Source organism: Centruroides vittatus, unplaced genomic scaffold (assembly GCF_030686945.1).
Source record: "Centruroides vittatus isolate TY-2023 unplaced genomic scaffold, ASM3068694v2 scaffold_576, whole genome shotgun sequence".
Taxonomy (NCBI): domain Eukaryota; kingdom Metazoa; phylum Arthropoda; class Arachnida; order Scorpiones; family Buthidae; genus Centruroides; species Centruroides vittatus.
In genome coordinates, this window is record NW_027122713.1 from 2369142 (window position 1) to 2391901 (window position 22760).

At 30.9% G+C, this 22760-nt stretch overlaps 1 protein-coding gene across 5 annotated transcripts in view; it reads left to right on the forward strand.

The window, feature by feature from the left end:
• The window catches only part of LOC136989476 (YTH domain-containing protein 1-like), a 101550-nt gene that overhangs the window by 44279 nt on the left and 34511 nt on the right, over window positions 1-22760 (forward strand). For 4 of the 5 annotated variants that reach the window (XM_067287633.1, XM_067287634.1, XM_067287635.1 and 1 more), the window contains 6 exons: window positions 1653-1747; window positions 2196-2249; window positions 2324-2378; window positions 7008-7125; window positions 10853-10937; window positions 20813-21012. In XM_067287633.1, coding sequence (XP_067143734.1) covers window positions 1653-1747; window positions 2196-2249; window positions 2324-2378; window positions 7008-7125; window positions 10853-10937; window positions 20813-21012 — 607 coding nt within the window. Of the gene's footprint in view, window positions 1-1652; window positions 1748-2195; window positions 2250-2323; window positions 2379-7007; window positions 7126-10852; window positions 10938-20812; window positions 21013-21397; window positions 21993-22760 lie in introns of all 5 variants that reach the window. The other variant, XR_010882920.1, reaches the window with a different exon arrangement.

Below are 22760 nucleotides of genomic sequence, written 5' to 3' on the forward strand. Positions count from 1 at the left end.
TCCACATTTTTCTGTAAACAAGCATTTGAATATCTACTTCAAACAAAGTAAGTAATCTTCACCAGAATGTTAAAATCTGGCATTTAAGTTGTAACTTTACAGGGGATAGCTGATTCACCTCCAACCTAATAAATGGACCAGATGTAGATTGCTCAATTTGAAGAAAAATTTAAAATACCATAACTGAAGGGATTATGTTAGTTTATCATCATCATTTAAATCTCCTGCAAATCTTGTAACCTGTGCTGTCAAAGTTCGTACGCGAACGTTTTCGGCCCCTCACTAGGTCCTTCTTCAAGCGAAATTTTTCTTTTTTGACCATTACATCGAATAATATCCTCTTTCCAGATAAAAATTCAAATTGTCAAAATTCCGAATCTAACGAAACCGCGTGCTATCCAACATTCCAAACTTTACGTAATATGATCGCCTGCTTATCTTCGTGATGTAAATTATCCAAACGCAATCCGATCGCATTTTTTATTGATGCAACTTCCCTGTAAGGGTCTCTTTAATCATTTGTCTCTTTATCATCATCAGCCACAAAACCCAAAATTGCATAAAAATACAACACTTTGCTTAAAATCAAAGACTTGAATAGTTTGGCTAAACTCAAATAATGCATTTCCACACGTGTATAAATAGTAGCTTTTTTTTGTTTAGCTCGAATAACTTTTTTTTAATATGATCCAAGAAGGATGAGAAAAACCAAACATCTAAATATTTCACACTATGTATTATCTTAATTGTGATACCACCAAATAAAATTGATTAGATTTTTCTATTTCACTTTTTTTTAAAGATCACTAGCTTGGATTTGGTCTCATTGTTTCTTCAATAAATTATACATATATATCTTTTGTAAGCATTGATTTTCTTTCATAACTCATCCTACTGTTACCCAATAATAAGATATTAATCTGCAAAAATAGACAAGGAGAAATGTAAAAGGCCCTACTCTTAGTGCTATTAAAAACCTCCATGACATTATTAATAAAAAGATTGAACAGTAGAGGGCTCAAGGGCAATCCATCATTTGAACAAACTGTCTCAGTTGCAAAGTTGTTTATTTAAATCTTTATTCAGGAGAACTGACTGAAATATAATATTTACAGAAACATTAATATAAGAAGTCAGATCAACTAAGGAGGATAAATAATGCTATATGCCAAGAATAGAAATAGAATTTTATAATAAAACATACATAAATTCTCAGATTGACATTATAGTTAATAATTTTTGGAAGAGATTCTATGTGAATTTTAGTCATGATTTTTAAGATATTTATATAAATGATCAATTGCATAACTGTTTTCTTTATTTTATTTCTATTAAACATGCTGCAAATAAATATTTTTATTAAGTATTATTTTTACAGCAAACTGAATTGATATCTGTTAGATAAAATGCAATGGCATTTCATTGCAGCTTCGGTTCTATCTTATTAGAGTTATATTGAAATAATATAATCTTATATTGTATTAGAGCTTCAGTAAAAAGTATTCATTCATTATCGTTTATGTAGTGTTATATTGTGTTTGTCTAATAATTAATATTTTAATATATCTATTTAATAGCCAGTGTGATTTAGTTTATATTTTTTATACAACTTAATATCATTTTACTAATTTCTATTATTATTTTTTATTTAGACTATAGCTATTTGCTGAAATATTTTATAAGGGACGGTCGCTTTTTCCTCATTAAAAGCAATAACCATGAAAATGTAGCACTGTCTAAAGCAAAGGTAAGATTTTTTTTAAATATTGTAAAATATAATATGAATTATTTAAAAAGCATGCAATAAAATTGATTACCATATTTTACGGACTATAAGATGCACCTTAGTTTTTAAACAATTTAAAAAAGAAATACCTATAAGATGCACCTGAATTTTGGAGGCAATTTTTCGAAGAAAAAAGTGCGTCTTATAGTCCGTAAAATATGGTAATTCTTTTAATCATTATAAAGAACAAAAATACTTAATCAATTTACATTCTTATTCAGTGCTACAGTTTAAAGGGGGTCATGTGCCATATCTCAAGTAGGGTCAAACTTAATGACCCTACTTGTTTGTTATATACTTACTGTTGCTTATATACATTTTTGTTAATAAATGTATCAGTATTATTTAAAATGTTAATTTCATTTACATTAAAAGTTTATAAATTAAAATTCTTTATTTTTCATTACAGGGTGTTTGGTCAACTCCTCCTCAAAATGAAGCAAGACTTAATCAGGCATTCAGAGTGAGTATAGTTTTATGTGCAGCAATTAAGCTTAAATTATTTGGTATTAAAATAATTTTTTTTACTTGTCACAGGAAAGCAAAAATGTCATTTTAATATTTTCTGTTAAAGAAAGTGGGAAATTTCAAGGTAAAAATCTTTTGTTTTTATGTTATAAATTTATAGCTGACTGAATCATTATTATTTTTAATTACTATTTTTTTTAATATTTGGAAAGAAAAAAAATGATTGATATGAAATAGTTTCTTATAAGATATTTTTAAAATAATACATAGAAGAATCAAAAATAAGCTAAACTTTTGTCACAAGTTTATATTTTATATTATACAACACACACATTTTTATATTAAAACTACCTTCTAAGTAAGCTCCTTCTATACCTATACATTTCTGATAGCGTCTATACTACTTGTCAGAGCAGTCCTGTCTTTAAGAATCTTATAAAAAAAAAATAGTATTGACAAATGTTACAGATTCTAGCAAGTGTCTAGCTGCAAAAGATGCTTATTTTGAAGGTTGTCTTTTGTACATATTTGTGCTATTACCATAATAGAAATTAGGTTTATTTTTGAGTCTACCATGTATTTACACTTACAAATATTCATAGAGTATTACATTTAATTATCTTAGTATAATTTACTAATATATTCATAATTAAAATATATTAATTTGTTACAAGGAGTATTATATATATAATGTGTATGATCACGTGCTTAAGGCAGTGATTTTCCATTGATTTTTCATGCATAATTATGCTGCACATAATTGCCATTCCTAGAATTTGTAATTCTGAAAAATCCTGTAATGTATGTTCTCTTCATGTGCCAAATTTCAGTGTTTTATGGTCATATGTTGCTCTGTTTACAGAACAGTATCCTTAACCTTTCTTTCATCGGAAGCTTCCCTAACTTTGTGATAGCATGGGCTAATGCAAAACAAGTTCAGCTGGAAATAAATGACAGGATGAGTGAGTTGTTTCTCACAAGGCCAGAAAATGAATTTTTTATGTTTTTCAGGCAAGAAATAAAGTTGCAAAAGACATTTAATTGGTTGGTCATAGTGCCCCAGGCCATTTTATCAAGACAAACAATGTCATAGTGATATGTAGACTGCACTTGTTATTATGTCTTGCTTAACTTGTTGTTGCAGTTCTGAGAAATCTTTCTGCACCAATTTTCTTTTCTCTTTGATATGATTAAAAATAATGTCAAAGAGAGCAGAAAATTGCTGCCTTGTGCATGCAGTCTCGTGACAATAAATAAAAATTGTATGCAAAGTTGCAATATACAAAATTGATTTTGGAATTAGGAAAGTAAATCAATGGTATCATGCTAATAAATAAAAGTCATGTAGTAAATCACATATGATAAATGCAAAACTTTCAATTAATTTTAGCTGATGTTGAATTTTTTTACAAAATAACTGCTTGCTTATGACTTATAATCAAATGTTCTGTTTTTATACTTACTTTTGCTATGCTGTATTGAGGCATTATTATTGATATACTTTAATACATTCTCAAAATTTAACAATGGGTATTATCTACAGTATTTTTTTTTTTTTGATGTATTTAAAAAATCTGAAAAATATTTCTTACAGTAATTTTTGTGCAAATTCATTGACTATTAAATTCTTCTTTACAAACAAAATACTTCTAAAATTATTTTTAGAATCATTAAATAATTTCCAATTGATTTTTAACCAAGAAATGTAAATACAGGGTGTTCTGCTCAAAGGTACTCGATTTTAATTTTCCATAAAAATGAATGGTTTAAGATATATAAAAGCAACAAGTGGCATCTGATTGGAAAACGATTTAAGTTTTAGAGATTTTTTTCATACTGCAAGCTGGCGCAGAAGTCAAATCACGAGAATGATTGTCTAGTCATGTCTTTGCCACGGGAGAAAGCATAGGTTGTGATCTGGTATGCCTGATAGCACGGCTGCCAAGATCTCTGAATCTGACTCCCTTGGATTTCTTTCCATGAGGTTACATAAAAGATATGGTTTATGCAACTTTCGTTAGAGATCTTCAGGAGTTCATTATCGCAATCATTGCCACTGTGAGATAACATGCTGTAGCATACTTACCTATCACCTTGATGTCATCACTGTGGCTGCTGGAGTGCATATAGAGATTTGGTGATTATTTTCAATGAAATTTGATGAGTTTTTCTTTCATATAAAATTTTTGGTGAACTTCTATCTTTAACTATTAATTTTTTATAGCCAAATCAAATTGGCTACTTTCAAGCAAGATATCATGTATATTTCACATTTAGATTCTGTTTCAAGTATTTGATCATAAGTTAGTTTACTAATGTTAGAGATATTCTTAAATAAGTGACTACACTTGCTCAATATACATGAAACCTTTACCTATTATCAATATTATGTAGTATTTCAAAGTAATTAAATACCGTATTTTCATGCATATTTCACACAGGTCGTCTGTGTTTTGAAAGGCATATTGAAATGGAATGTGAATTATGTGATGGACAAGTTATATGCCAATTTTAAATTACAATTATAAAATTCATGGAGATATACAGTGAGGGTTATGCAAAGATTTTATCTTTGTGCAAGCAATTTTCTCATGGTTGTATTCACAGAGATACTGTGTATAAATTCTGAGGCATGATGCTTATGTTATGTTGTCTGTATTTTTGAAAAATAAAAAAAAAATCAAATTTATTATTTTTTATATTCAAAAATATTATTCAGGATCTATTAGACCTAGGCTGTAAATCCAGATGATCATATACAAGGATGGTTCAACTTCTATTTGGAATTTCAGTAATGATGATGGAACTGCATGTGTTACATGATTCCAATTTCTGTTTCTACTCTAAGTAGTCCCTCTTCACATGTTGACACTTTTTCCATCATTTTGGCAATAGTCTGTGCCTGCAGAATAAAGTCTTGGCTGGTATCAGCAATTGTGTGAGAAACTCTCTGAAATCAGAAAGACTTCATCATTCTGAATGAATCTTGTCTCCCAAAGCTTCTTCAAAGGGCTAAACAGGTGATAATGTGTGGTAACATGTATGGACCATAGGTTGGGTGATCCAGAATTTCCCAACTGTCGGTTGATTGCCTCCACATTGTGTAGAGCCAGGCTCTGACATTAATCTAAAAACTTATACAAGCATCGTATTATTGCCAAAACAATGGAAGAAATATCAGTGTATGGAGGTGGGGAGTACATAGAGAAAAAAACAGAAATTGTGACTATGAATGTACAATTGCATTGACATTACTGAAATTTTGGATGGAAGGTGAATTGCCCTTGTATTAAATGATCGTAAAGGTTTTTATGAACCATTTAGAGTTGTCTTATCCTGTTATAAATCTTTGATATAGAAGGATTTGTTTTAAAGTAAAAAAGTCTATCAGTTTTATGATATATTTTTAAAGTTTATAATAGTTTTTCTTTCCAAGTTTTATAGAATTCTATATACTAAGACATCTCCTTTTATTAAGTTGTGTCCTTAAGAAAGTTTTTTCTAAGAGTAGACATCATGAATCTAAAAAAATCTTTCAAAAATTATTTAAATTAAATGGCAACATTTACCTATCAGTTCTATTTTTTATTATGTTATATTTTTGTTTTTAATCATTACAAGGGGTGTGTCATGTAACGTGTTACAGGTCAGTAACTTGAAAATTATCTTCTAATAAAGAAAAAAAAGTTGATAAGAATAAAAGTTTAATATTTTTGAGGAGCCTTTTTTAATGCTGTAAAAATAAAGCGTTGCTTGTTCTCCTTTCTGGGCAAGGTGGGGGCAACTTTGAAATTTCGAGTAGAACAGTCCAATTTTTTTCATATTTTTGGATTATCTAGTAGAAAATAAGAACTTTATATATCCATTTTTGAATTAATTTCTAAGGGGAATTTAAATGATGCGTTGGCAGAACAGTGGATCATATGTAAAGGACCAATTTCGCGGCCACTTAAATTACCAGACCCGATGTCAATTGATTATTTCCTATGGGGTTTTGTAAAAGATAGAGCTTTGTTTCAACAACTGACCATGATTTGAGATAGGAAACAGAGATTTAAGCATCGAGAGTGGTAAAATAACACCAAAAATGTTAGATCTGTCCAGCAAAACTTTGTTACTCAGTTACTGAAATGTTTAAATGGACATCTCTTTACACATTTGTTTAATAACTGAAACAATAAAGCAATAGAAATTAATTACCTTGTTAAAATGTTGCATTTTTATTAGGCTGTTATCTTTCAAAACATATGAATACAAAGGTTCATAACTTTTGAAATACAACAGCTAGGTGGTCAAGCAGTTCAGATTAAAATTTATTCTTACCAGTTTTATTTATTAGAAGCATTTTTTTTGAGTTATTGACTTATAACACCTTACGTGAAACATCCTGTGTACATTTTCATTTGTATGAGTTCTCAATAAGTTATGATTCTATTAGCAGGCAGTTTGTTCTTCATAAAATGGCAAAGTGTAATTATGATTTCAGTTTGATAAACAATTAAAATTTTCAAATAGATATTGTAAACCACGTTGTTATCTTTCCTCGAATGTAAAATGTTTAAATAGTAGTAGATATTGTTTACATCAGTGCCAATGTTTGTAACATATTTATAATTTTATACAATAAATTTTTTTTGAAATTACTGTATGTAAGTCATTATTTAGAATTAAATAACTTAAATATTAGTGAATGAAAATGTCTGACTTTTCTGAAGAGTAATAAATCATTTGTTGTTAATCCTTTTTTCCTTAGGATTTGCCAGAATGACTTCTGAATCTCGTCACGATGTTCCTACAATTCAATGGGTATTGCCACCCGGTTTAAGTGCCAGGGCTTTAGGCGGTGTTTTTAAATTAGATTGGATATGCAGGTTAGTATTAAAAACTTATTTTAGTTATGAAGAACATTTTTTTTAGTTACTATTATTATTATTGAAATGTCATAAAAGATATTTTCTATATTTAAAAACTAATCATGATACATTAAGGCTAATTAGCTAGTAAGATATTAAGCAGTTTGGCTAGAGAGAGGTGTTAGGCATTCGTCTCATGTTAAATTTAATAATTACAAATAAATTAATCTTAATTTAGAATATTTTGGATATTACCCATAGTCAGCATGGTGAGTATGGTTATATATAAATTAATTAATTGGTCTGAAAGCAAAGATTGGAAGGCAGTCAGAATAGCTATGTATCGTGTGGTAAGCAGGCATTGCAGGTTCAATTTCAGTTCTTGGAAAATCTTTTCTTTCAGAGTTTTCTAAATTAAAAGTAATTTATTTAAAATTTTTAAATTTAAACATGAGATAGTAGTTTAACCACCACCCTCTAGCTAAATTGCTTAATGTCTTATTAATTAATTAACCTTAATATGGTTTGAAAAGAATTGGACCATTAGTTTGATTAGTAAAGTTTATCAGGTTGTTTGCATGTGTTATTAAAATAAAAATGCTAAAATAGCACTTAGCAAGTCAAAATATTTAAACAAGATCAAATTTTTTAAAGACATTTAATCTCAATTAAAAATTCAGATCCTAAATACTTTTGCATTTTTATTTTGATTGACACTAAAACTATTTATCTAGTTCTGATATTATTACATTTAAAATTAAATGAAAGAATAGATATTTAAGAACAACATAAATGAAAAATTAAGTAGCCTGTTTATTTTAGTAAGCCACAAAATATTTAATAAGGAATGTTTATGGCCATTATTCTGGCTATTCTCATCTTGCCAGGTGCATTAAGCATTATAGAAGAACATACTTAAAATATCAAACAATAGTTTTAGAATCATCAATTTAAGTAATATTTTTAGTTAAAAGCAAATTAATCTTTCTTATAATACTGAAGTCATGCATTAAATTGTAGTAAATGATAATTCAGATGAAAATGCAGTATTGAAATTAGCAGCTATGATTAGAAACAAAACACCAGTTTGTTTGGAAATCATGTAATTAATAAGTATTCTTAAGTAATTAACAAATCTCTTGTGTCAGAAACAATTAAAATCATTTCTGCATTTAAGTTAGGAAAACTTAATATGTAATTATTGCTCTAAATCTGAAGTGACTTTAAATTACAATTTATAAAAACAAAAAAAACAATGCTTGATTTAAAAGTGTGACATGGGCAATTCATGTTTCATTGCCAACTATAGTGTGGTTGAGGAACTCATTGTTGTCTATGGTAATACTCCAGAAATAATGTAGCCACTGTGTGTTTCTCCTTGTGAACATCTCATAACATTTCCAGCACCATCAGGCGCACAGCTATTTGTATTGGAGGTACTCAATTACAGTTTCATGAGTTACAGAGAGAGACAATTGGAAACCATTGTGCAATTCAAAAATTGTAAAATGCCTGTTTTTCTGACTTATCCTCAAATCATTCATCATCATAGATGTGTTTGCTTCAATTTCCATTGTGAACCTTGTTCTATAGATCTTAAATAACCAACATTATTTCCTCAAATTTTCTTTGTTCATTGCACCTTTACCATAAATTTCAATAATCTGCCTGTGAATTTCCAACAGATGAGATTTTTAATGTTTAAAATTGTATTATTGATCAAACTTTGCATGTTACAGGATTTTTGATTTTAACATCCATCTTAAACGCAGCAAGTGGAGAAAGTTTTGTGGAACAGTACTACCGCTTGCACTTGTTCCACTAAATGTCCAGCAGACAACTGACAATGACAGGATGCATTAGAATTACCAGTGCAGTTGGTTCTTAGTTTCTGGGTGCACCTCATGTTTTATACAGGGTGACAATAATTAACCCGTACAAGTTTTTTGCATCGTAAATTTATTAAAAAAATAAAAATTAGGAAAATAACAGTAGATAGCAGTGACAATACTTTATGTATTAACCAGATTTTCAACCGGTTTCAAAGTGGCCTCCTTTTGCCTTGATGCAGAGCCCCAAACGTGTTTTGAAATTCTTGGCGATGGGCCGCAGCTCTTTCGGAGACAATTTGTCCCACTCCCGGCGCAAGGATTGCTTCAGCGACTCCAAACTTTCATGGCGCTTAGAACAGGCCCTGGCCTCCAAAATGGACCACACACTGTAGTCCATTGGGTTCAGATTCGGCAAGTACGGTGGCCATTCCGCAGACGAGATGAAATCGGGAAAATGAGCCTTGCACACTCCTGAGTCTTCTTCGCCCTGTGTGTCGGCGCCGAGTCCTGCTGAAACGTCCATTTCGCACTGACAAAATGCTGCTGAGCCCACAGAAGTACCACAGCCTCGAGAATGTCATGGTGGTACACATCTTGATTGATTTTGGCCCCTTGATCGACGAAAACAAGGGGTGTCTTGCCGCTCGCACAAATTCCGCCCCAAACCACGACTGACATTGGATTTTGTGATGTTCGATGACGGCTGAGCTTCCAGGAGCCCCCGCGGACCAGTTCCTGTCGTTTTGATGGTTGTACGGAGAAAAGCTTGTTGTCTGTGAAGAGAATGCACTCCCATTGTCGACCTGCGGCCCGACGCTTGAGTTAACGGGATCTTTGGAGTCTCACGCACTTGTTTTCATCGGTGAGGAGCTGAACCTTTTGGAACTTGTAGGGCTTGAGTACGAGTTCCTTTTTCACCATTAACCGCACCGATTCGCGATTGATTCCGATCTCGCGAGCAATTTTTCTCATGGAGACCTTTGCATTTCGGTCAACTCGCTTTTTGATGATCTTGCGGTTCCTAGACGTGTTGACGGTGCACTTTCTTCCACGTCCGGGACGGTCACCATCGTGGCCAAGCTCCTTAAATCGCCGAACTGCATCTGAGACTGTCATTTTGGGAACACCGAGCAAACGAACAATTTCACATTGTCGTTTTCCTTGCCGGAATAGCTCTAAAATTGCACAACGTTTGTTCGCCATCCTTAAATAAGTAAAAAACTAACTCTTATTACAACGAAAGCACATCTACATGCGCAGGAAATCACGGAGAATTAAACACAACAGTATACAAATTAGTGACGTAAAAAAATTCAGTTGCAGCATTGCTACAAACTTTGTACGGGTTAATTATTGTCACCCTGTAGAATAAATTCTACAAGAAAAGAAAATAGGATAATTGAATTAATCATCTAATTTACTTATCTTATTTTCTTGATAAAAATAATCTAAAAATTGCTGCTTTGAGAAGCAAAAATATAAATCTGAAATGAGTATTGTATTAATCCTAAAACAAAGTACACTAGACTCTTGCTAATTCAGCCATTCCTTGCATAGTGGTGTGCCAGATTACCAAAAGTGTAATACCTAAAGGCAGTGAATGATGTGACCTATCACCCTTCAGTACTGTGTTTGTTTGGAGACAGGTGGGAAATAGTGCGTTAACATGCAATACTGTAAGCAGAAGTTAAACCTGAGTAAACAGGAAAACTGGATGTGTGACAAGACTTACATTTTCATAGAAATGGAAGCACATAAGTAATCACATAGGGAATACTGGGTAATTAAGTGGCCAGATTATCAAGAGTGTACTGTAATTATTAATAAGACTTTGTTAAAGTTTATTATACACCTCATTACCGAAGAAAATTTTAAGATCCTTACAATAAAAATGTTTTCCATTTTTTTTTTAGGAGGGAGTTGCCTTTTACAAAGACCCAACATCTTTATAACCCATGGAATGAAGGAAAACAAGTAAAAATTGGTAGAGATGGTCAGGTAGGGTAGTAAGATAATATATTTTTCACAGTCTTTTAAGTAAAAGATTTAATTCAGAGTATGAGAAAATTTCTAAAAAATTAGGTTTTCCAGCCAAACTGCTAAAGACATCAAAGGGTTCTGTAAAGCCTACTATTTTATAGAGTCTAGATTCGACTTTGGTTTGGATTCTTGTAACTTTACAATCATTTTATACATTATGGATAGAAATTTTATGCTGATTAATTATATCAAATTCTAAACTGAATATTTTATTTAAATTTACTTAAATGTATTCCTACAAATCAGATAGTTTTTAATACTGACCAATAGAAAACACTAACAAATATAAAAATTCATTTCTGAAGTAAAACTCAGGCATGGATGTTGATGCTTTAACAAAATTAATATAAAAAGTAGTTTGCTGTCAAATTGACAGCATTTGTTTACCTACAATGATGTGTGGTTTTCGTTTAGCACAGCTGTATGCGAAAGACAGTGGTTTTCCATTGATTTTTCACATGTAGTTACACTGCACTTAATTACTGTTCCTTAAATTTGATGATTCTGAAGAATCCTATGATATGTCTTCTCTAAATGTGCCAAATTTCAAGATTGGATGTTGTTTAATTTATGAGGTACAGTAGAGCATCGATTATCCGACTTAATTGGGGACTGGGGTTGGTCGGATAACCGAAAAGTATGAAAAAATACATTATTAGTATAGTGTATTAGGCCTGGTTTAAATACTATCCTCCCTTTTATGGTTGAGCCAGTGCTGCCAGCTAAAACATGCAAAAATTTAACAAAAATAATATTAAAGTAGCCAAGACATAACCAAATATTGTAGTGCCACATCACTAGCGGACATTTGAATTTGCCGACTAGAACGCGGTCAGTTAATCGGGGGTTGGATAATCGATGCTCTACTGTATTGCTTTGTTTGCAGAATAGTGTCCTTAATCTTTCTCCCGTAGGAAGCTTCCTCAACTTTGCTGTGGTATGAACTAATGTGAAACAAATTTGGCTGGAAATGAATAATGGAGGGGGTCTGAGGTGTTTCTCGGAAGGACCAGAAAATGTTTTTCTGTATTTTTTTGGGCACAAAATAAACCCACAATAAATTTAAATTTTTGAAGGTCGTAGCATTCTAAGCTATCTTATGGGGACGAGCATTCAAGGTTGTAGTGACTTGCAAACCCTCAATCTGAGGAGCTTCCGTGATTGCCGGCATTAAAAAATGACACCAGGGCAGAAAATGCCGTCTTATGCATGCATTCATGTGGAAAAAAATTGTACACAAAAACAGGTATAAGGCAGCAAATTTCCATAGCAGTTTTTTGAGGGCCTATGATAAGAGGGAAAAAGTATTTTTATACAGTCGGAGAGCATGTAGCATAAATATATCCTGGAAGCACAGCTAACTAAGTCAATCTGATGGAAAATTACTGCATAAAAGCTAGGAAGTGCAGAAAATTGCCACTGCCACATACAATTGTGGATTAAGAGATCTCTTTTTAAAATATAATAAATTCAATAATTTCTGAACTATTAACAGAAATTACTTAATGTTTTGTTAATGTAATTGTTTTTTTACTGAAGTTCTTCATAACGTTATAATCCTGATCAGTTTGATTTGATGCAAACTCATTTAATCAATCCAAAGTCAATTTAAGATACTATAAAATGGTTAACAATGATTTGTAATTTAAAAAATTAATAAATTTCTCTGATAAATTAATTATAATCATATTTTAAAAACCTTCTTAAATTTAAATTGTGATTTTTTAAATGAATTAAATTATCTATATGCAATTCAGTGAAAAGTAATATTTACATTTAAGAAAGGATTTTCATTAGAACATCCTGATCCATTTTTCACTAAATGATGTAAAGTAATCCATTTGAATTAAGCATGGATTCCAAATACAAACTCAAATAATGGGTTAGTTTATTACGCTGGTTCTTGGTTATGGTCTGGGCCAATAGTCCATGAATAGATAAGTCTGTGTGTATGTGCTAGGGATCTGTGGACTGATCTAGTTATTTTATGCTGTTTAGCTAGAGGAAAGAATGTTGTGTGTTGGTTACTGTCAATAAACAAAATTTTTTGGTATTCACCTGAAGTGATTTATACAATATAAGAAGTAAAAGTCATAGATCATCTGATGTATATGTGACACAGACCATTTAAACTGAGGACTTTTAAGTTTGAGAACTGGTTTATTAGAATGTATAGCCTTTGTAAGACACCAACCAATGCTGAATTATCAGGCTAGAAACGACCATAGCAATATTAATAATTTTAAGATAATTTGGTACTAGAGTTAGGCGTTAGACACCATCTCTTGCTAAATTTAATAATTAGAATTTTAAATAAATTTAGGCCTAAATTTAGTCGTTTCTAGCCCGATAATTTGGCATTGGTTGGTGTCTTACTTTATGTATAACGGATTAGTTCTTGTTTATTTATGTATAGCCTTTGGTTTGTAATATTGTTATTAGTATATTTGATTGAACTGTTTTTTTGATATTCAGAGAATTTTTAAACAATAATACACAATTATTTAATAGTTCAATTTGATGATGATGATTAATTTTTTTTTTGTTTGTTTGCTTTGTTTTCATTAAGACCTTTTTTTATGCCTGTGACGGATTCTATTAGTCTCACAATGAGTTGACCTGGCAATGAAGTTGAGGCTTGACATGTCTGGTTTAGACTTATCTGCAACAATTTTTTAGGTTTTAGCTTAAGCTTGTATCCATTAAAGTAGCAGTCTAATGCATTTACTGTTTTGACTATTTAGCCATTAATTGTCATTGTGCAAATGTGGGCCGGTAGACCAAATGCACCTCGTTCTAAAAGTTTTGTTAAGCACTCCACAAAAGGTTACTTCAGAAGTCTGATCTCTCTAAAAACAGGCAGCAGACTTCTGAAGGAAAGCTAAGGCTTTATCAGGACTGAACAAAGTGGAACCCAGATGAACAAGTTTACTTGAGCAGAGATCTACTCACCCACAAAATGAGATGTGGAGGAATTTCTCCTCAGCAATCTGCAAAAGCGACAAGAGGCCAAGGAGGAAAGTTTCACTCAACACAGATGTTTACAAAAGTGATCAAGATTGGTCAGAACAGAGCAAACATGTTTTTAAAAGTAACCAAAATGTGGCCAAAAAGCAAACATGATTCCTGTCAAAAGACAAAATCTTTAGTTTGTCCAAAGAACAGGCTAGACAAAACAGTCTTTTTCTGCTTTAAACATGGATTTAACCTGTACTGTTTAGAATGATGGAGGTAGTCAAATCTTTAATGGCTTTAAAGATCCAAAAAGCACTATTATAAGAAATACCAAGAGCTAGTTTGGGCCCTACAAAGAGATATGAAGCATCCTATTTGACTAGTAAATCTGCATTTTCATTGCCAACGATATCCTTGTGTCCTGGCACCAACAAAAGAAAGATCTATTATGGATAGTCAACTCATTGAGGGACAGCAAAACTCCCAAACAAGTGCCAAACTAACATGACATGTCAAATGTATTTAAGGCACCTGACTGTCAGAAACAATGTAATCAGTCTTATTTAGAAGACCTCTACTTACACACCAAATAATAGCTAGCAACTCTGCTTGAAACATATTGGGAAATCTATCTTTGTATATTAATTAATTTATAACATTAATGCTATTTTAATATCTTTTGCTGATGAATAAATTAGTATTTATTATTTTTATATAGATTTTATATTAATACTTTATATATTTTCCATTGTACATACATTTCTTTTTATCCTGATTTATTAAATATTCAGCTATTTAAATATCCAGATCTCAACTGAGTACAGTGTGCTGTCCAGAGTCAATATATGTGAAATGATCTACAGGCGGCCCTTGACTTTCACACAATTCGCTATTTTGCACAATTTTAAAAAATTCAACTTTTTAAATATTTTTGTCGATAATGAAAAAATTTGTTTCCATGCAGAATGCTCATACACTACAAAGTGCGGTAGCTCGCTCTACATTCTTAGACACACATTACTTCCTACAATAGCTGACTTCTTGGAATCCTAATCACTACTGTGTTCCAAACAAGAGGTCAAAACAGTTTCAGTCTTGCATTATGGTGTGCGTCAACGTGTTGTGTGTTTTGCCAATTTATTTGTTTATGTTTAAATATTTCATCCTTATACATTGATAAACATGAATGAGAAATGGAAAAACTGCAGTGTTGATACAAACAAAAAGAAATTATGGACTCATAAAATTCATACGATCGAGACAAAGATGTGAATCTTTTGCTTCAATTGGACGTTTGTACGATGTAAACAGATCTATGATATGTTTAATTTTGAAAAATAAGAGTAAAATTAAGGAAAATGTTCAAAATTGTGGAAATACAATGTATCTTCAAAGATTGTTTCCAAAAGACACAGCATAGGGATGGATGAAATGGAAAGATCTTTGTCATCATGGATTGATGATCAACATCAAAATAATATTCCTCTGAATTTTTCAATTATTCAAGCTAAGGCTCTTAGTTTGTATGAAGATTGGAAGACTAGATTAAATGAAGATTCTAACACTGTGTTTCAAGCAAGTAATGGCTGGTTCGACAAATTTAAAATGAGATACGGTATTCAACTAACTCTTGACAACTTTATAAAGAAAACCCTCAAAAGCACTTAAACATGCCTTGTTAACTTCATTGTGTTTACATATTGATAAATAAATACTTTAAAACAGTTTTTGGTGCATATTTTTTTACATCCCTCTATTTTCAAACATTCAACATTCGTGCACACTTTCAGGAAACAATTGTGTGTGAAAGTTGAGGGCTGCCTGTATACAAAGTACAGTAGAATCCCAGAAACTGGACTTTTGGTAACTGAACATTCCTTAAAACTCATGTCATTCAAAGAAAAAAAACATGTAATCTAAGTTTTATCTCTCTAACTTAACACTAGAATCAAATAATTTATCATTCTTTGCTGGCAACTCTTGATATTATCAAGTGTTGCCAGAACATGTTAACAAAGAATATAACCCTTTTTCCAAGGTGCCACTGCAAAATGCCACAATGCAAATGTCAATGTAAAAGTAGTCATTACTTTTTAGTTATAGCTATTACTTTTTTTAAATTAAAATTTAACTACAAATAGAAATAGTCACTATTGGTACATATTTAATGCATGTATCAATTTGCACACATGATATCTTTAGAAAAATTCCACTACTTAGACTAGCTTCATTGTTATGTCTTAAAACTCGTTATTTTTGATAACTTGTCACCTTGGTCCACGTTATGTCGAGCTTGCAGGGCTTTACCATATGTGGATCTTGACAACGGTGGGGATATATTTGTTAGCAGCAAATCAAGGACAATGATAATTATTTAACACAGTCAAATTGTCATTTGTTAAAATTGAAGTTTTGCAGTATGATCTCGAGATAAATATAACAACATTCAATAGATGTCTGTTTGCTTTCCTTGTCTCTTGACAAATTGAGCTTCAAAATCAAAACCGATATGATTTCTTTGAAGTTTGGATTATGAATTTCATCAATTAAACTATTACAGGTATCCCTTGCTTAACACATGATTTTATTAATGCAGAAAAATTTTTTTAACTGTAGGTAAGCAATCATTTGTAAAATGACAAATGAAATTAGGTGATATCTTGGTACTCAAACACAAATTCTGGAAAAAGTTGCTCAGTACTTGACTGAACAAAAGTGTCCCTCTAGAACAAATTTTTGATTAATAGCATATTTTTATTTCGTCATCCATAAAAAAATATTTATGATAAAAATATGAAAATGTTGCTGATACTTCTGATCAAGATCAATGAAAAAGCAGAGATGATGATGATACTTTGTAAAAAGAAAATGCTCTGGTTTAACTAAAATTAATATTAATGCATAATTCAGTACTTTTAATTGTGATTGTTAATTAATTATCGATTGCTTTAATAAACATATTTCTCTTAGTGACAAAAAAGAATAGTATACTTTTGCTAACTCCTGAAATGTAACCACATGTTTTTCATTAGTCCTTTGTTTCATATAGCATAACACGGAACTTTTTCAGAACGTAATTACTGTGTTATACGAAGAATACCTATATTTGTTAGTAACCAAAACTTTGTTCTAGCAGGTAGTGATTGTTCAGTCGAGTACCGAGGTACCACTGTATTTGATTAATGCAATTTTGATATACGCAGTAACATTGAGGGATTAATTAACCACCTTAATCAAGGGATACCTGTTAGAGATGCTTACTGACACCAATCCAATGCTAATATATTAATGTATTAGGATGTTCTCAATATATTGGTATTAATTTGTTTAACTAATCAGTGCTCCAATCTTTCATTTTTTTTTCTTTGTTATTATCAATATGCCAATAAACCATATTGGTTACATCTGTTATATTCTACTGTTTGAACCGACTGAAACAGTGAATTTATAAAACACTTTTTTCAATTTGTAAATTACACAATATTTGCTATTTGAAAAAAAAATAAAAATAAAACATTTATACATCAATGTAAGTTGATATATCTGTAGAAGTTACAGAATGATATTTAAATGAACTAAAATATTAGCATATGACCCAATTAATTGAGTATTAAAATTAGTAGAACTCTGGTTATTCAAATTAATTTATGACAAAGGAGGTTTGAATAGTTTAAGGAAAAATATTCTAAATCAAAAAAGTAAAATAATGTACTACTGTGTTATAATAATAATAATACTATTTTTTGGCAGTTTACTTCTTCGATTGTCCTGCTTTTGACATATTAATTATTAAATCTTTAATAGTGGCAGAGCTAAAAGAATGCTAACATTTTCCACAAGGTTAATGGGCCAAAAATGTTAGCATTCTGTTTGCTTTGCTACTGTCAAAGATACACTGATTAATTCAGCTGAATTACCACATCAAATTATAAATAAATAACGACTAACCCGTTACAAAGCTATACATCCACAAGAGCCGAATTATCGGACTAGAGTTGGCTATAATAAATAAATAATTAATAAGACAATTTGGCACTAGAGCTTGGCGTTAGGCGCCATCTCTTACTAAACTTAACAATATACTGGAGGAGGCGATCGGACACATCAAATTAATTGTTTCCTTTTTACTGCTGCACTTTTTACTTACATTACATTGTAAATATTTTATCTTCCATAAAAAGTAAAATCAAATAGAACACTGACAATTTTGACTAGGAACAGACTGGAGTGGATAGAAATAGTGATTTTTGTGGGTTGATTTTAGTGAATGGAAGAATATTTCTTAATTTAATGATTCAGTTAATCAGTGTTCTATTGTATGTACTGTACAGTAGATTCACACATTTATGATTCAATCAATTCCTGGAAAGTTGTTAAGTACAACATTATATTTTCCATAAATTCTGTCATTAATTGATGTCATATTCCTGGAAATATGGTTTTAATTATTTTGTGTGATAAAGCAGGGGTGTCAAACTGGTGGCCCCCAATGTGATTTTTCATGGCCTGCTGCTACAATGCTCTGAAATTAAATAAAACAGCTCAAGATTAACTGATAAACATCTACCTACCTTAATGAAGATTGTTTTCAGTCTTTGAATTCAGATACAGTGGAACCTCGCTTAACGAGCAAAACAAATTGTAAAAATTTGCCTCACTTAACAAGCGATATTTCGCATGACGAGTGATGAGGAGAGGGGAAGTCCCTAATTGTGCGCATGCGGCATGCTCCATCAGTTTGTTTAGCATCTTAGTGTCGCTTGTGATCAAATATTTTTCCAAACTTGTGTTCACACATATTACTTATAAACATCAACAACCATAGCCTGTCATATAATAAACATGCCAAATGATATGCCAAATTCTTGGGTCATTAAATTTAATGACCGATTCCAAATTAAATTTTAGAAATGTCTGAATTAAAAATTAACTATTTATAATTATTAAATTTAATATGAGATGGCAGCATAACTGCCTACCTCTAGTCAAATTAATTAATTTCTAATATTTAATTATAGCCTTTACATAACCCAATAATTTGGCATATTGTTTGGAGTGTCTATCAAACATATTAGCTGTGATTTGTTTTTTTTTTTTTTTTTAATTTCTGCAAATTGAATTCTCATTCCAGGAAGAAAAGATGATGATTCACACTCCTTAACAGTGTACATTGTACAATTATTTTTGAATAAATGTTATACATAAAACATTTGAGCATTTTTTCGGTGGGGAACACATTATCGTATTTTACATTAATTTCTATGGGAAAAATTGTTTTGTTTAACGAGTGTTTCACATTACAAGTAAAACTCTGGAACGAATTATGCTTATTAAGTGAGGATCCACTGTATTGGAAAACTAGGAGGAGGAAGATAGTGCTGGCAAGTTTTTGGTGAAAACAATTAATTTTAGTTTTATAAATATGTACATTAAATAAAATAAATGTTCAAATAAAAGCAATACTATAGCTGCTATATATTGTTGAGTTGAATTCACTGAACCACATAATGTGTTTTAATTGCCCTAACTATATTCCTGCATTCTCACTTCAAATTATGATTTTAAGAAAATTTGTAAATGTAATGTAGCCCATGTGAATCTTACCAGTCTTATTAATGGCCCATTGTTTAAATTAGTTTTACACACCTGCCATAAAGAGATGGCAAATGACAAAAGTATGGTACTTAAGTACAGCCAGGTTCCTACACATCTGGAAAGTCAGGGAAAATCAGGACAAGTCAGGGATTTTCATTAGTGTTCAGAAAAAGTCATGGAATGTCAGGGAATTTGTTAAAAATTGTCAAAAAGTCAGGGAATTCGCTTCCTTGTTGATATTTTGTTGACAATATGCTTGACCAAGTGCAGCCATCCGCAGGCAGCTAGAAGTAATGTGATGCAATACAACTTACGAAAAGGGGTGCAAAATATTTTCAGGACCCAACATTTCTCCAAGCTTACATAAAATTTTTCAAAAAATTTACAAAGTATACAAAATGATAAATATTTTAAATGTATTATGGTATTATTAGGTATTATTTATCTTTTTTCATTTTAATAATTTTGATTGTGTAACAAAACAATTTCTGATTTTTTTTCCTGTTTATTAATATTTTATAAAGTTCAGGAAATTTATTAAGAGATAAATTTAATAAATATATACTTTTGTGCATGGATTATATAGAATTTGTTAATGAATAATAAAAATAATTGATTTTTTTCAAAGCCACGTAACTTTATAGTTATGGATTGATAACAGAATTTTAATAATACATTTTATTTTTAGTAATTTGGCAATTGTAAAAAATATATAACTGTTAATTAGAAAACATAACTAATTAAAATGCTGGAGAAGCAACATACGGGTGTAGTAAGTCAAATACTGTTTTATTTTGTCAATGTGCCATACTGTAAGGGGCGTGAGGGTCGGGGAATTTGTACAAAGTTGGTCAGGGAAAGTCATGGAAATTAAAACAAAAATTTGAATAGGAACCCTTGTACAGCTTATAGTTGTAATAAAAAATATATACTAGTGGTAAAAGTGAGTCATTATAAAATAAAGATCTACTATATTCTCAGAATAATTAATTCATTAATGAAAAATGAATTTGATATTTTGGGTAAATGAAAAAATTGAGTCGATCCTTTATTTTTTTTTTATGATTTATGAAAATGATTTTATAAGGTATTTTTTATACAAAATAATAATTAATTTACTAATCATTGTTTGTAAATGAGAAAAATATTCAAAATTTATTTTTTTAATGTTATTTCAGTTTAATAAGTAACAGATTCTATGTTTAATGTTTAAAATTATGTTATTACTATTATTATTATTAAGTGATTTATTAGTTTTACAGAATTTTTTTTTATTTGAACAGGAAGTCGAACCGAAAGTAGGTGAAGAATTATGCCGCTTGTTTCCCGTAGACGAAAATATCGATCTAGTATCTATACTACATCGGATAAAGCGCAACAAAGTTCGTCACAGCTCACGTACGACAAGAGACATCCGCCACAGAGAACGTCACAGAGAACACCGTGAACATTCGTCTCGGCGCAGTCCCCACGATTCCTTGAGGTTAGAATCTTCCTGGCAGTTCCAGCAGAAGTGGGTGTTTATAGCATTTTGTGGACTCATTATATCTGAGCTGTCAGATTCATCTTCATCTAAACAGAAAATGATTAGATGTCTACAAATACATTGTGGTTGAAGAAAAATTTAATTACATTGCAGATACGTCTCTGACGGCATAAAGTAGAATTTTGCTTTATTGCACGCCTGGCGAGTGCCGCATGGCGTCTCTATTAAAAAGAAAAAAGGAATTAGGCTCGATTTCTAGGCAGATATTAAGATTTCAATTTAAGTTTTTTTAGGTGGTGATGTATAAAAGCGGGCAAAAAAAGGGGATTACATTATTTTGGCATTATTTCTTTAAGTTCTTATGTATATACTTTGTTCACAGGTTACAACTAGATACCGCTTCACTATCTGCAAAAGATGTGCCAGTCAAGGCAACTGGGATTTGTGTGTGTGTGTTTTGTGCCAGAAGCAAAAATACAAAGGGACGTAAAAATAATTCTTTCTTCTCGATCTTTCTTCAAAAAGACTGGATATATTTTAAAAAAGGGACATTAAAAAATAGTGTTTTTGCTTATTTTGGGTGGGATTATTTATTCCCATTAGGCCTGGCATGCATTGGGTGATAAAAATATATTTAAAAAATGAAAATGAACTTATTCTTAGTGAATGATTTATCATCCAATATTAAAATAATCAACAATCATGATCCAATCTGTTTATCTAATTGTTGATTCTAGCATAAAATTTAATTCGTGTGACCAAAAGAACTGGGTAAGTGTTTGTGAACAGTATATTCATTAGTAAAGTGCCAATAGATTGTGCCATCAGTTTAATGTAATAATCCTCAAAAGAACTGTTTGAGCTGTGTCGTTATATTGTGTTGAATATTCTTCACACCTGTGGATGCCAAGGATTCACTTCTACAGATCAAGCCAGTTCCTGGACTATAGGTCTTAAGTGCGGTTCAATCCGCACGGGTAGGTCTTGTTTATATTCTCTCATTGCATTTGGGTAAAAGGAACATCTTGGAACAGGATCTATATATTCAGAGCCACAAATTGGCAGTGATTATTTTTAACAGTTGGAAAACGTCTAGTTCTAATTGACTTTATCTTCCTTATTTCTAAACTGAAACGAAGAATAGATTATTAAGGTAAGCTTATAAACTAATCCAGAATATTTCAACCACAAAATGGGTGAGTTGGAAATTTACTTTTCTTTTAGCTTCTTTAAAATATTTAAATAATTGAGCCAATGCAAAAGTTTGTTTGTGTTGCCCTCTGTATTACACGTCTATAAGTTTCGCTTTTGATTTGAGTAGGTGCAATAAATAAATAACAATAAATCGTGAAAAGATATGCACTACAAATGCCACTTAATGAAGTAAACTCAACATAAATACTTTTAGCATTAATCCAAAATTAAATTCAAACAACTTGCTAGTGTTCTCAGGCTTATGCTTGTCATTAGCTTGATGTATTCAAATGTATTGTCAGAGAATAAGTGCAAACTTGAAAGCTCTAGCAAGTTTTTTAGTTGTAATTTTGGATTAATGTTCCATTAAAACATTTCATACTGAACAACAAATCATATTTTAATAATAAATTTATCTTAATAATTGAGTAAACTAAGAAAAAATTATGGATGATTAGTATATCATTTTTCACTTTTTTTTATATAGACACTGATATTCAGATTATACATTATAAAAACACAAGAATGTTATTATATAGCAGCTATTTATT